The sequence below is a fragment of the Artemia franciscana genome, chromosome 8, assembly GCF_032884065.1.
Source record: "Artemia franciscana chromosome 8, ASM3288406v1, whole genome shotgun sequence".
Taxonomy (NCBI): domain Eukaryota; kingdom Metazoa; phylum Arthropoda; class Branchiopoda; order Anostraca; family Artemiidae; genus Artemia; species Artemia franciscana.
Genome location: NC_088870.1, coordinates 24168821 through 24185552, shown reverse-complemented (window position 1 = coordinate 24185552; position 16732 = coordinate 24168821). Strand labels below are relative to the sequence as shown.

The following is a 16732-nucleotide window of genomic DNA, read 5'->3' as shown; positions in this document are numbered from 1 at the left end:
CAGTGTGAAACGACCTTGTCAAATAGAAATTTAAATAATATATCCTCTTTTTCAAGATGTAATTGTGATCCAAATACATATTTGTTTTTAAAACGTTGCCGTTTTTGAATTTTCCTTGACTGAGTCTTTTGTGAGCAGATTAAGAGAACTATATACTATCACAAACTCGGTGCTAATTCAAGGAATTGACAAATAGTTTGCAAAAATCTGGATTAATTCCTACTGACATGGATAAAGTAACTACATGCTTAACTGAACACTTTTTAGCACATCCATTCTATGAAATCATATTGGTCTTTATCTTAATATCTAGTTACCAGATTTTTCTAAGCTGTTTTTTATGGGAAATTTTTATTTAGGCAACATAAGATTTGTGAACTTGTGACAAAGATTCTAGTCAAACTCCCCTGTGGATTGACTAAACAGACCCCCGTCTTACCTAAAAGCAACAACTGGTCAAGTCTGAAGTATCCTGAAAGATGGATTATTTATGCTCAATGGCGTCAGGAGATTTTAAGCAAACTACGCTCGGATAAAGCACCTCTTGAACGTCGTCATAAAGAGCTCAAAGATGAAATAGAAGAGATGGAAATTGTAAGAGATGCATATCTTTGTAAAACTATGGACGTTGTCGCTATAACTACCACTGGATGTGCCAAAAATGACAAATTAGTCACTCGGCTTTCATCGAAAATCAGTAAGTTTGTTCCTGGTATTGTTGTTCCTACCCGTCCCGAAATTTTTGAGTTTCATCAATTGAGTTTTATCAATGCTTTAATAACAACTATATTAGCTTTATTTCCTATTCAGAAATTTCTAAAGGAATTAGAAATCCTTGTTATTCTTTTTTTTAATTCTTGTACGAAAACTATTTTCAAAAACAGCTATGAAAAGCATTGTTAAGGATTTTAAGCCTTAGAAGTAAAATATATCATTTATTGTTATCTTGAGCTTCTGCTTTCAATAGAAGTAAAAAGAGTCGGTGAAGCATAAGATGTAAATAAGCAAAAAAAAAAAAATTGAACCACGCTTTTACTACTCAAATTAAAGCAAAACCAATATAATACTATGAAAAAGTGCTCTTTTCTCACTCCCTGTAAAGAAGTCAATGTTCTTATCAAATAATAGGATTAATTTTTATACAAAAAACCAATTTTCTTCTTTCAATGTTTATGGTTTATTTTCCTTTCTTTAATAGAACAGAATACCCTTTATTTGGTGTTCTGTTCAAAAATTCCAAAAGAAGACTTTGGCGGGACATAATGTCCTTTTCCGTGATTATGGGTGGGTGATGAAACTGATTGAACGTAAAACTGTATTTATACGTAATTTATTGAAATATTATTTATGATTTTTATGAAATTAATTTGCTTGTGGGTTCGCCAATTTATATTAATGAATAAATAGCATTGATATCAGCAGGCCACATAAAGACAAAACAAAAATCATAGCTACTGAGAATTTCAAAAAATGTGTGCATTAAATAAAAAATAAATGTATATTATAATGAAATAGCACTAAAATAAAGCATTGCCCTATTGGTTGAACTGTTCTTCAAATGCAGAGCAATAGGAAATGGAATAGAAAAAATGAGATTACTGAAGTATTTGAAGTAGATATGATTTTAAAACTAATGTAGTAATTACTAAGCCTTGAATCGTAACGTCTTTGTAAATATTTTAACAATTTTTGTACTACACCAAACATTACTGAAAAGCAGCTTTCACCCTTCCAGAATTGACATTCAGGCAATTTGTTAAGAGGCCTATTTTGACTACTTATCAGTTTTATGATCCAGTACTAAGAAACCGAGTTTTGCTTGTGAAGTGAATTATAGACCTAAAAACGATATTCAGTGTAACCCCCTCCGGAAATATATACCCCTCATACCCTGATTTAGACCAGAAAAACTTATGTGTAATTTTTATAAAATTCATTTTTTTCTGGCAAAGATACGAAGAGGAAGGAAATTTTTAAACTCTAGGAGTCGATTTTCCTTTCTAATTTACATTCCGTTCAGTTTTTAATTAGTTTAAGATTTCTCCTGCAATCAGGCTAAGATTTGTTTAGATTTTCTGAACAAATTGAGGTTAAAAGTCGTTAATCTTGAATTTTTAGTATCAGTGATGGAAATGATTTGTTACGATTCTTTTCAAGCAAACTTTCTTCTTCTAACTATATTCGTAAAATTGATCAAACACCTCGTGGTAACGAACTGTAGTAAGGAGCGACCCGGCTCAATAATAACCAAAACTGTAAAAAACGGAATTTTGATACCAATAGCTACATCAAATGAATCGCATTTTAATGCTGAATTTATATATATAAGTTTCATCAAGTTTAGTCTTACCCATCAAAAGTTACGAGCCTGAGAAAATTTGCGTTATTTTAGAAAATAGGGGGAAACGCCCCCTAAAAGCTATAGAATCTTAACGAAAATCACACCATCAGATTGAGCTTATCAGAGAATTCTATTGTACGAGTTTCAATCTCCTATCTACAAAAATGTGGAATTATGTATTTTTTTTCCCAGAAGGCAGATCACGGATGCGTGTTTTTTTTTTTTTGTTTTTTTTTTTCCAGGGATGATCGTATTGACCCAGCGGTCCTAGAATGTTGCAAGAGGGTTCATTCTAACGGAAATGAAAGGTTCTAGTGCCCTTTTTAAATGACCAAAAATTGGAAAGCACCTAGACCCCCTCCCACGCTAATCATTTTTCCAAAGTCACCGGATCAAAATTCTGAGATAGCCATTTTATTCAGCATAGTCGAAAAACCTTATAATTATGTCTTTGGGGACGACTTGCTCCCCCACAGTCCCTGTGGGAGGGGCTACAAGTTTAAAAAAAAAATGAAAAAATAAATATGAAAAGGTTTTTTCAACTGAAAGTAGGAGCAGCATTAAAAATTAAAACGAACAAAAATTATTACTCATATGAGGGGCTCACCTCCTAATACCTTGCTCTTTACGCTAAAGTATTTTTAGTAATTTCAACTATTTATTCTACGGCCTTTGTGATTCAGGGGCCATTCTTAAGGGGGACAAAGTGTAAGCTTTAGTTTAAAGAGCGAGGTACTGACGAGGAGGTGAACCACCTCATATACATAATAAAAACATGAGAATACAGAAGTTCGTTACGTAAGCTAATTTGTAAGTTACGTATATCTTTTACTAATAAAGACGTTCGTAAAAAGTTAAAAGTTCTAGTTGCCTTTTTAAGTAGCCAAAACATTGGAGGGCATCTAGGCCTCCTCCCCCGCTCCTTTTTTCTCAAAATCTTTCGACCAAAACTATGAGAAAACCATTTAGCCAAACAAATAAATATGCAAATTTCGTTTTAATTTTTCATCTGCGGAGAGCCAAAATCAAAACATGCATTGATTCAAAAACGTTCAGAAATAAAATAAAAAAAACAAATTCTTTAACTGAAAGTGAGGAGCGACATTAAAACTTAAAATGAACAGAAATTAGTGTCAAACTTTAGCATAAAGAGCGGAGTGTTGAGGAGGGGGCAGCCCCTTTCATATACGAAGTAATTTCTGTTCGTTTTATGTTTTAATGTCGCTCCTTGCTTCCAGTTAAAAAACAAACTTTTTTTTAAATTTAATTATCCCAATAGGACAAAACTGAGTCATTCAATAATCAGTATTACTAGATCTGTTGACAAATATAGGTAAATGTATGATTGGTTCTCGAACACACAAGCGTACACCAAAAAGAAATCCCATTAATGCATGAATTAGAGATTATGATCCCTGGAGACGGCTTCGTATTTCTAAGCTTCGTCTCACAAAATAGATGGTTTAAGGGTATTGAGAATGGAAAACTGCACGATCATGACTACTCTGAGGGGCAACCTATTAAAGAACGAAGACTAACATTGTAACTGAATCTATTTTGAAAAAAATCACACACCATCTAGCACTTAATCATTTTTATTACCAATTTATTCTGCCTTGAACTGCTCCATTTTTGACCTCTCAGATTCTTTTAACGTAGGGGAGGGTAAATAATGCGGACTTTAGTCATCAGAAGACCTACCAGCTTGAAGTCAACTATCCTACTGAATCTGGCAAGATATTCTCAAGTTAACTTAGGCCTAACCCGTACAGACTGGACTTTGACATAAGACAATTCTTGAGAATAAAACAAAAATGCAGATTAATTGTCCTTCCCAAAGAAAATTCAGTTCTATTCCTATAACACTGGAGATTAATTATGTCAATTCTCCAGTTCTATATGACGTTTACTGCTTTTCTATTAAAGTCTTCTGACGCTACATTGTGTTTTGTACTAGTAGGTTTTAAATACTTTTAAACTTTCCTTTCTTTTTCATTTCCTTTCTTTTTTAATGAATTCATGGCACCGCTCTGCTGAAAATCTAGGGCATTATTTGCCACTAGAAAACCTATTGTCTCGGTTTTCCCCCTTGAGTTGTATCCGTTGGATTCCTTTAAATGAATTCAACGGTTTGGGTTTTGGTTTTGGTTTGGTTTTGATATTCTCTTTGGTTTTGCAAGTTTTTCATTCTATTTGGCGTAAGCTTTATGACGCTTGGGTGATGGTTTATGTCTTGTTTCTTCGATTCGCCCTAGATGGAATTTTACTTATCACATAACCTTATTTTTGCTCGTTTTGGGTTTTAGAATTGCTGCGGTTTGTTTTACTGGGATTTTTTTTCTTCAAAAATTTAATCAAAGAAATAATATCATTAAAAGTTCCAAGTGTAAATATTTAACCTTGAAATTGTTCATGTCAGATGTCTGAATGTTATTGAAGGGGTTTTAGAATCTAAAAATGCTAGAAAAAAAAAATTCTGCCCCCTTTTCTAAAAGAAGATTTTTGTCCTCTTCACGACCGGTTCATTTTTTGAAAGGATTTTATCCAAACGACAAAAGAAATTAAAAAAAAGCCATTATTGAAAAAAAGACGGTAAACTTCGGTTTAAAAATAAGCCTGTCCTCGATCTTATTGATAGTGTTGATGTTAACTAGTGATTATGACTGAAACAAAAAATCATTGTTGTAAAAAAAATAAGTGTATATATTGTCATGAAACCAATTCATTGCTGTAAGATACTGTTATGCATATATCATTGTCTCGATAGAACATACTATATACCTGATTTAGATATAAATACCATACCAGAAGAAGAACTGTTTCTGATGTGCAAATACAACTAAGTATTTAAAACTGTACCGTTAAAACAATGATGTCACAATCCCCTCTGTTATGTGATTCTGTTTAGGTTTACTTAGGAGTTCAGTCTAGATTGCTGAAGATTGAAGCTCTAACTGCAGTACAACTCGTTTACTTTAATTGGCATAAAAACTTATTCAATTATTTTATATTAAAAAGCAAGACGGTGAAAAGACAGTTTTCCAAAATGTAACCTCCCTATCCTGTGAATAACGTAACCTTATCGTGTCGTAGGAAATCATCGCCTTCCTTGAGGGGTCTTTGCACTCGCAGGAAAGCATCAACGTCAGTACAGGGAATCTTTCAACAGGATCAAGGGACCTGTCTAACCAGATCCTTTCAGAGTGTACCTTCATTTTACTTTTTTTTATTGTCTTACCTATTTCCTTAAAAAAAGTCATTGCTAACGTTAAAAGCTTTTGTTCTTCAGTTGTCGTCGAAGAAGCCGCAGAAGCCCTTGAAGTTCATACGCTAATTCCAATGACGACCGATTGTCAACACTTAATACTCATTGGTGAGCATTTTTGTCTTCATTACTTATTAAAATATAGGAAAATATTAAATTTCATTTTGACCTGTGAAAGCTGCTCCGTTTGCCATGGCGAGAGACAAAATAACCTACTCTATAGACCATTTCGTCTGTTTATTTGTCTGTCTATTTGTTTATTTGCAATGCATTGCAATAAATCGCGCTCTGTTTACAGGGGCTATAGTACGTTGGACCATCTCGTCTAGGGTTGATTTTGATCTAATTGGATTTTGTTACTTTAACAGTAGGGTATTTAGTTTGTGAAAGTAAATTTTAGCATATAAATACGGTGTACATTAATGCTCATTAAGAGAAAATAATTGCAGAATTTCATCAGTCTCATAAGAACAAATTTGTCTAGGGAGGATTTTGTTTCTTTTTGAGAGAAGGGAGAAGCAAAATAGTACAAGAGGGGCGCGAGAGTTATAAGAGTCCATAAGTGTGGGTGCTTGTGTGTGTGGAAGCTTGTGGTGACAAGCTTGCTACTTGTCCCTGTAAAAAACATCCAGCAACTGAAACGTCAATTTGACGCCCTATGCGCCAGTAATGGCTCTGGAGGATCTTTATCCTTTATTATAAGTGTGGGTTAGAGTTATGATTGTGCTGTTTTGTGTTAATTTGGCTGAAAATGAATTTTGCACATAAATAAATTTAACGTCGTTTGCAGAGTCGATTTTTGCAGTCAGAATCCTATAACCTCCTATAGCTACATACATAAGTAAAAGTTCTTTTGTTATATTAATTAAAAAAAAAAAAGCCAGAAAATAAGTTTTTCTAAGAGAAGTAAAGGCCATATTAAATTTAAGACCAGCAGATACAAACACCTGTTGAAATTCAAACTAGAAACGACAAGAAATTACTCTTAAAGAATAAATGAAATCTGAAATGAACAGAAATGAAATAAACAATCATAGCAAAAAAAACATACAACAAGTACTAATACATATGAATAAATTAAAAGAAATTACTACTAAAGAATAAATGAAAGCTAAAACGATCGTCAAAAATGGAAATATACCACGAAATCAGGGGGGGGGATTTTTTTAAAACGAACATCCAGAAAAAATGCATTTTTTTTAAGTACAAGGGCTGTAATGTTCATTTGTATATTAAAGTAGTTTTCAGAATATATAGAAGGAATTTGACCTCTCTACCCCCCTCTATTTGGTCCCCTTGTAGTAGGAAGTAAACCGGCCATGGAGACGGAAAAAATATGCAAAATTGCCTGCACAAACGAAGGGTTTCTCAGCAATATGCCAAAAACAGAAGTTTTCTAAAGTTTTACAACCTGTTAAAAAAATTCGTCTCTCTTGTTTCGTCACTTCATCCTCTTGCAAACCAAATGACCAGTGACACCAGGATTCGAACCCCTGTCCTGACGGACAAAGGATTTCAAGTCTAGTGTGCTAATCATTCGACTAGGACGGCTATGAGGTTTTTAGGAGATAGGGAGCCTTCCTGGAAAAAGGAAGGTTTTATTCTAAGTAAACAAAAGTATGTTTGTATTTTTAGGAGATCATCAGCAGCTACGGCCATCCCCATCAGTGTCATCTTTGGGCAAATATTATAACCTTGACGTATCAATGTTTGAGCGATTTGTACATCTTGGAATGAAAAGGGTAATGTTGTCTGTACAGCATCGGATGAGGCCTGAGGTAGCTCGACTGATTGTACCAGCTATCTATCCTAGTTTGGAGAACCATCCGTCCGTATTGATGTATCCAAATGTAAAGGGAATGAAGCATAATGTTTTTTTCCTTACTCATACTGCTCCAGAAAAGCAAGTAAGTTTAAATATGTTTGATTTTTTTTATCTTCTACTGGGTCATCTCAGCTGGATTCACTGCCTAGTTTTATTTTTACAATGAATCGTATTTTTTATGTATTTAATGTATTAATTGTGTATGCAAGTGCAAATTGATCAATGTTACGCCATGTTTGTTCAGGTCTTTGGCTTTTTGGATTGGTTTTGTTGTTGATAATTCCACCTATCTATCAATGTTATTCAAACTGAGAAAACATCCACCTTGGTAATTTTTTCACCAGAAAAGGTCGTTCTGCCATTTTTTATTCCTGAGAATAGTTGCCAAATGAACGCTACTGAATATTTTTTTGAAATTAAACTGGCTGGAATTAAAGGCCATAAAATCTTTCTCCAATTTCGAACAAATCGGGAAAAGACATTCCTGACTTGTCCGAGTTTTAACATCAACCTGTGGATTCGAAGCTTTAAGAATCGTGGCTAAATGGAGCTTATTCCTAAAATTATAGCAAATATCTGGTATTGAAGGAGAAGTGTTGGTAATATTATATCGTCATTACCAAAAATAGAGATCGTAACTCCTGTCTTCAATCTACCCAGTTATGCAACACAATATATTTTGTATGCTCGGTAATAAAAGATCAAAAATGGAGCAATTATATTCCTACATTAATTACATCTTATTAAATTTAACAAAAGAAAACTATCAAATTATGACACATTACCAAATTAATTACACATTAATTTACATCTTTAATTAAATCCTACATTAATCCTACATACTACATTAATTACATCTCATTAAATTGAACAAAAGAAAACTATCAAATTATAACACTGAATAACAAAATATTATCTGATTAGATAAACTTGCAATTAACAGGACAAAATTATTTTACTTGTATTTTTTTTGGGGGGGGGGGGGTGGAATTTTTGTTTCATGGTGGCAATTCCCAACCAAATTTTAATGTTAATGGGGTTGGCTAAAGTGGGCAGTACATGTAGTATAAATTTTCAAATCCGAATTTTTAAATTTCGAAATGGAAGACTTTTAAGTCGTGTATTTTTTTTAAGTTGAACTAAGTTAAACCAATAATAATCTTTTTTAATCAGTGTTTAACGTTTTTTTTTCTCTCTTTTTTTTTGCGACTCCCTGACTTATCCTTTGTGTCTTTCTATGTGCCATTTTCATTTCTTTTTCTTCCAATACGTATCCGTTTTTTTTTTTATTTTTCTTGCATGAAATTCCTTTTAATGTTATGTTAAGTTTTTGTTGTAACATTTGTACATTAGGATTATACATTTTATTTGCCCTTCAAGAAAAGAAGAAATTGATTACTAAGCGTACATTTTTGTATCTACAATGGTTAATGTAATTAAATCTTTTCATGTGGCTAATCCAGTTGGAGCTGATAAGGTATTATTTTCATTTCTACCTTGGTGTAATGTTAACATTTTGTTGGGGGAGGGGTAGCAGGGAGCGTTCTCTAAGGATCGCCCGTAAAAGATGTAATTTGAATAAGAAACCAAATATCTTGATTTTTAACATATAGTATATAGTATATAAAAAGTCTGACCCATTAATACTTTTCTGTCACTCTACCCATTTTTCAGATTTGTAGTTTCTGTATGTTGAGTAATATTGTATTGAGCAGGTATTCCAATATTTTAGAAGATTCTAGGGACTCATAAGGAATAATTTTCCTAAAAATGACATCTTATAATCTAAGGGCGGTGATTTGCTCATAGTTCAGCCCATACATTTATTGTAAAGTAATCCCTCCTACCAAACTTGATAAGATCGTTGGAAGTGTGTGAAGGTGAAATTGATGTGTATTGAAATACAAATCCATGGTATTTGTCATGCCAACTTATTGTATTCCCGCGGCAGATATGGTATGCTCAGTATTTTGTTATTAAACATAAGGTGAAAGGTCTTTACAAATCGAGTGTGAAAATGCAACGAAAACGCATAAAACGTGTGAAAACGCCTAAAATTGTATAAAAGTGCCTGCTGGATACTCGTGAAATAAATGCAAAAAAAGAAAGAAATCAGGCTATTTTGCCCAAGACATGGGAACGGGAAAACCAAAAAGGCTCCTCCAAAATTTCTATTGCACACTTGACAATTGTAATGAGCAAGTCACAGTATCCTAACGATTAAAGAGCTTAGAAATATATATATATATATATATATATATATATATATATATATATATATATATATATATATATATATATATATATATATATATATATATATATATATATATATATATAAAATAACCTTGGTAAAAATGTACAATATACATTTGTTCTTCCATCCATTAAATGTTTGCCTGGGCTAGGTTTCAGTTCGTTAAATATTGGGTTTGATTTTGAAGGTAGAATGATTTTAGGCATCGCAAACTAAAATAAGCATCCGAGCGAAACTTTAAGTAGGAATTCTAATCGAGCATACTCAATTCCATCAAATGGAATGATTTTTTTTCAATTCCGTCTTTAAGAAGCGAGAATTTCACGCTGACGTCTTTTATTTGAAGTAGATGGCATTGACATGCAATACCATCTTCATTCTATTGCGCCTAAACTGTTGATGCATAACATTTTTGATTCGAAAACTGCAGGGGATTTAAAACTTTTAATAATTGTTAGATGTTTAAATTAATTATTTGTATTAGTTTATCTTAACATACCAAACTCAAAATTGTTCAAACCACAAACTAAACCACTTAATTATTAAATCCCATAAACTAAATCTGATTATCAGCTATCATTATTCCTAACCCAAGTAAGACTGAAATAATATGAAAATAAATTTATCATAAAGTTGAGCTTCTTTTTCCTAGCTGCTAAGGCAGCCGAACGTTTCAATGGGGATTAAGTAATTATTTCTTGTATAAATCAAAATATAAAAAAAAAACAGTAAAGAGCTTAAGATTCAAAAATAAAAAGTAAGCACATTCAAGGAACGTTGAGAAGTATGTTGAACTCGATCAAATGGCATTGTCTGCATCCAGTTGTCAACGACGCTCACGGCAAATCACAAATAAAACAGTTTAAAGAGTCAGAAATAAAGATAGCTGAGTTATGCTTACATTATATTCTTATTATCTTATTCTATTTTCATTCTTATGCAATTTTTTGACTATTTTCCTACGGATTCTTACGAGTTGATTGTCTAGAATTTGCTGTAGAATCAAAATCTTTGTTCAAAAACCGTTCCAAACTTGGATTTGAAATAGAAAGAAATTTATGCAATAATTATATTAAATAAAATCAAAGTTGACGCTCAAATCACTTTATGCAACTTAATAATTTAAGTTAGAATTCAGTGTTTTACTTCTTCATCTAGAAGTCTGAAAACTGGAGATATATTCATAATATTAACCAATAATAAAACTTAGCCAAACAAAAACGAACATAAACTAATTTTAAAAACTCCCCGTAACAGAAGTTTTCACATAAAAGTAAAGAGCCATATAAAATTTTAAGAACAGCAGAAATAAAGTCCTGTAATAATTATAACTGAAAACAACCGGAAATTATTATCAAAGAACAAATAAAACCGAAAACAAGCAGAAAATAAAATGACCATTCACATCAAACGTAAAGTTAACAGACAGTTAACAAATAATTACAGTCGGACAGAATAAAAACTAAAATGAGTGCTTAAGTCAAACTCAAAACGAACAGAAACTACTACAAACCGAATTTTGGCTACTGCCTATTCCCCCCTAACCATAAACATTCTGAAGTATATTGCCTCATTTGCGTTTTATTAAAACTATATGCATTTTGAACACTGTGCTTTGATTTTTTAAAACATTGACGAAAAATAAAATCACTAAAATAATCAAGATGACTGGGAAGCAACAGATTTTAACGCTAACAACCTGGATATACCTAATACTTTTTGATCGAGTTAAACATCCCTCTCAAGATTCTATGAAAGTTCAACCTTATAACCTATCTGCTCTTGAGATATTTTACATACGACCTTTTGAAAACCTGAATACATATAGTGTCTCTCAATTTATTTCGTTATTCCTCTCAGGATTTCCTGAAAGCGTTGACTAATACCTTTACCCTTGCTTTAAACTCTTTGTTTCGGACTATTATGCTCTTTATGCTGTCTAATAGACATTGTCTATTTATGTTTTATACTAATGAGCAATTAATTTATCCATCCAATTTGTTATTTAGGACTCCGAAAAGAGCTCTCTAATTAACCCTTATGAAGCATTATTTGCGTTAAACCTGGCCAGGTATCTCCTACAACAAGGATATTTGCCGGATCAGATTACAATCCTGTCTAGTTATGCAGCACAGATGGATCACATGAAACAGGTAAGATTATATGAAGCCGTACGAGCATTCATGTACACTACATAATTCAGTTCGGGTCTTTTTTTGTGTTTGTGTTAGATCAACGGGTTTTACGTGAAGTTGAAGTGTGGTGAATTAGGTACATGAATAGAAATTGAATTACTTTTATTGACCATATGTTAAAGAGAATTTGTTTTCGTTAACAATTATTACGATGCTTACTTGAACAAAAACCTTACAAATCTGACCACGCAAAGAGTACACAATTTTTCTTGAAAAGCTGATTCTAATTTCAAATGTTTTACCAAAATATCATTCCGAAAGCAAGATTCGTTGATAGCCTGATGCCCGAGTTGAATTATAGTCACATCTGTGAATAGAATCAAAATTACGTATCCCTGCCGCGCCGATTATGTATTCCGCTCTTTATTTGTCAAATTGAGCAATGTCGAACTTTCAAGCCGAAATTTATAATTGATCGGTTGTAGTGAAGATTTAAGGCAGAATTTTTGAGATTAGAAAAGGTTGAAGCATTGAACAGCAGTAGTCCTATCTTAAAGATGGATGTGGTAAAAGGCAAAAAGATTTAGTATTAGCAGCAGGGCCTTATCCAGGGAGAGGGGCTACTGGATTTTAACCCTTCGCCTCCTGGGGTTTTTATGTGAGTTCCAAACTGTAGCAAAATACATATAAACAAAATTTTTATGCAATTTTGTGTAACCTCCCCCCCCCCCCCGAACGAAAATCCTGGATACGTCTTTGATTAACAGACCATAGTTGGGAACGAATTAACGTCGATTCAAGCTTTTTACCCTGATTTCTTGCCATTTCTATTTTGTGTCTCCGTAGTATAAATGTAATGTCAAAATCTAAAAAAAGCACGTATCTTTTATAAGTTTTAGATTTTTTTTTTTATCTACAGTCTTTGTTTATATCTTCCGACTATAATCTATTTAATAGCTCGGGATTACTATCCTGTGCAAGAATTAACCTGAAAATTTAAAGGAAGGAGATGGAATGTTAGAAAAGTTCAAAAATATCTCTTTCAAAAATGTACCTGCCGAAGCTTACAATTTTTAATTTTGTTTATACTTTGGTTCTAGCCGGAACGGTACGGGTTGGGGAAAATACTGTCATTAGTAACCGGATCAGACTTGGTGGTCTTGCAAATAACTTCGTTTAAAGCTTCATGTTATAAGTATATGTTTAAAGCTATTCGTTTAAAGCTTCATGGTATAGTTCATGGTATAATATTGATACCGGTTAAAAAGTTTGACTAAATAGTATCTTTGAACTATTTTCAAGAAAGCGACGTTTTGGAAAAGTCAGAAACAAAAAATTCGCTGAGAGTCTCCGAAAATCATCATGAGTCTCAGAGAAGCAATCCATAGGGCTTTGCTTACATGAATGAATTGATTAACACTTAAAACTCTATGGATAGCTTCAAAAAAACCTTAAGCTATTTATTTTGTTTTGTTTTTTTAAGCTGTTTTATATTGGTTTATCATACTATGAGCTTACTCCAATTAAATAAAAAAAAAGTTTTTTTTTACTGAAAGTAAGTAGCGACATTAAAACTTAAAACGAACAGAAATTATTCCGTATATGAAAGGGGTTTTAATATCACTCCTTACTGTCAGTTAAAAAACTTTTTTATTATTTTGTGAACGTTTTAGAATTAATGCAGGTCAATTTTGCATATTAATTTTACTAACCCATCTAATATACGTAATATTTTTTGTTCGTTTTAAGTTTTAATTTTGCTTGGTACTTTCAGTTGAAAAAACATGTTTTTTTATTTAATTGCTGATAGTTTTTTAAATAATGTCAGGAAATTTAGCTCCCCCTCCATGAAAAAATCTCCACCCTCACGAAAAATTTCTTCATGGAAAGATTTTCTCACGTAACTTAAATTAGCGATATTTGCTTAGCTAATAATATTTAATTGCTAAGGGACCGAGCTTTGTTGGGTGAAACACTTAATAGTTTTTTTTTTTAATCTATTTTGCAAAAAGGACTTCAGTTTCGTTGTATTTTATTCAGCAAAGCTTTTTACTTATTTATTCCGGCAAATTATTTGTACTGTCGACAGTCATTCAAATTGTAATGTGCTTTTTATGATTTAAATTACAATTCAATTTATTATCGATATCATAGAATAATCTGTCGGTATAAATATTCGAAACGTTTGCGAAGTAAAATACAAGGAAATTAAAGTTGCTTCGCGAAAGCAAATAAAAAAAAATTTCTTTTCACATAGTGAATTTCTGTCTCCTAGTATTACCATTCCAATGTGGATTTAAGTCCTATATTTGCGCAGTGAGGTATCACAAAACCACAAAGAGACCACTTCCTTGTTTTCGCTATGGCATCTGATTGCTCAATTCGATGACTCAGTACCTTCAGGTGAAATTTCTGGTATACCAAATAAAGTCAAGAGTACGAGATTTCCTAGATTTCGAAACATACCTTTTGGGGGGGGGGGGGTAGGTATTTTCATCGAAAAAATGTTTTTGTATTGGTATATTCATAAAAAACATAATTTTATTTATTTTCATTGAAAAACTGACAAGTTCTTCCCCCCGCCCCACTAGATTTTGAAAATGTATCTTTTCCCCTGCCTCTAAATTTAAACCCTCCTAAACCCCCTCTAAGTTAATACTCTTCACCCCCACCGCTCTCCGCCTTGTTCGTGCAGGTATGTTCTTTTATGAGTCATATTGTTATTTTAGATGCGTAAGAAATATCCTGATCATGATTCTCGCCGTAAAGTAAGGATTTGCGCTGTGGACAGTTTTCAAGGCGAAGAAAATGACATTATCATTTTATCCTTGGTCCGGTCTAACATGGAATCAAGGATTGGATTTTTGGCTATTGAGAACAGGGTCTGTGTTGCTCTCTCTCGAGCTAAACATGGACTTTACATAATTGGCAACATGAATAGCCTGGATTCGAAAAGCACGTTGTGGAAGGAAATTCATTCTACATTAAAAGAGCATGAACAAATTGGTTCAGAACTGGAATTAGTTTGCCAGGTTTGCACTTTTCTTTCATTTTCTTTCATTTCAATTGCAAACTTTTACTACCGCTAAAGAACTTATTTGAATGAAAAACGAATTGTCTCTGGAAATTTGAAATTTATAGAGATAATGGTAGCTTGTTGATGTGATATAATTATTAGGTTTAGAAACAGTCATTTTTTTTTTGCAGAATGATACTACGTTTATCTCAATATTTCTGAAATCGTCTATGTTTTACTCTTCGACAATGTAAGGAGGTTGCCTCTATGACTCTCCCCAGCGATTATCATTTTCTGGTAATGAGTTGATACGTTAAAATAGTTCTAAGTTGAGCTGGTCCCCACAAGAACTGTTTTCTTCAAGATGTGTGTTACTCTTTGAATACGTTCTATTTTACTAACAGAACAAACGGCATTGTATCGAAACAAAAAGTACACCATTGGAACTGTCTTGGCCGAAAACCCTAACCAGGGAGCTACAGTCCCTTGGCTTCAATAACAAGGAAAAATCTCTTGGCTTGAAAGACAAGGAAAATCAGTTTTTGTGCATTTGAATCACCACCAATGTCTTTTCTCCCCGCTTTCTCCTTCTCCGCAGCTATCAAGACACTGGAACGTCATAGAGAGCTATTTAAGAGCAAATGTCAAAGTAAATTGCTACATCCATTCGCTTTGTAATTAACAAAACATAATATTTAAAGTTGAATCACTTTTTTTGCAAAGAACTACGTTTTCATATATTAGATGATGAATGACGTCATAATCGCAGGTATAAGATACAAAAGTATAAGATACAAGAACAAGAGCATACTTTGGGGAGGAACAACAGGACCTTACTCTTGGGAGGAAGCTACCGATTGCAGTATATGATAGAAGATTGATTGGAATAATGAAGAAAATAGGATTAATATTAATAGTGTTTCTAATTTATTAAATTCTTATAAGATTTCATCAGACACATTTAATTGGCCTTTGACTTGCTTACGAATATATTTTTTATTACAATGTATTAATTTGTTATTTCAAATACAAAAACCAGTCAAACAAACGATTACAGAAGTCCTGTAAATTCACATTTGAGTTGAGCTTTGTCTAGATCTAAAAAAAATATGACAACATAGAAGCTATATTGCTTCTAGAAGCTACGTTTCACGCTGAAGTAAGAATGCTGGGACTGCTTAAAAAAAATTCCTTTTAGTTCTATTGGTCGTATTTTGTTGTAAGTTTTTTTCTTTTCCTATATATTTATGTTTTGCTGATGACGGCTCTTGGACATAAGGCCGAAATATCCATTCAGATTAGATTTCCTCTGTCTTGCGAAAAGAATTCCCTCTTGATCTTCTTGTTTTTGATGTTAGCTATAAAGCTTAAAATCCTTATGAAAAATATGTTGACAAATGAGTACGAGTTGTGATCTTAGCCGTATCAGATGCAATTAGTCTTCGCATTGGTTTAAAAATAAAAAGCTACCCAGACGACAACGATGACCATCCACCCTGTGACTGTTAAAGCCACCACGAAAATGTGAATGTCTTCCCACGTGTCAAGACTGGTTAGACGGCTACAGATACGCGGTTCAAGGCTGCCTCTCCCTTCCTGCTTTAGATTTTGATGGAAGAATGTTGTTTAACTGCGTTTGTTTTTGTGGAGTCACATGGACTTTGTGTTTGGAATGTAATTGATCAATATATACATATTATTCCCACTTACCACAGTCAGTTGATGATAAAAAAATACATATCCTTCACAGTTGAAGAATTTGAGAATCTCAATGAAACTCAGATCAAATAGTAAGCACCATTAAAAAAAAAAAAAAAATTAAACGAAGTTACTCTGGAAGAAAGAAATATGAATTTGTTTACCTAATCTTATTTTGTATATGTCTGAAAATCT

The 16732-nt window shown here is 32.8% G+C and overlaps 1 protein-coding gene across 1 annotated transcript in view; it reads left to right on the top strand.

The window, feature by feature from the left end:
• LOC136030174 (NFX1-type zinc finger-containing protein 1-like) overlaps positions 1 to 16732 on the top strand; it is a gene marked incomplete in the record, with an annotated part of 141530 nt that overhangs the window by 78534 nt on the left and 46264 nt on the right. The window contains 5 exon segments of the mRNA XM_065708912.1: positions 360 to 697; positions 5631 to 5714; positions 7242 to 7513; positions 11698 to 11841; positions 14553 to 14855. Coding sequence (XP_065564984.1) covers positions 360 to 697; positions 5631 to 5714; positions 7242 to 7513; positions 11698 to 11841; positions 14553 to 14855 — 1141 coding nt within the window.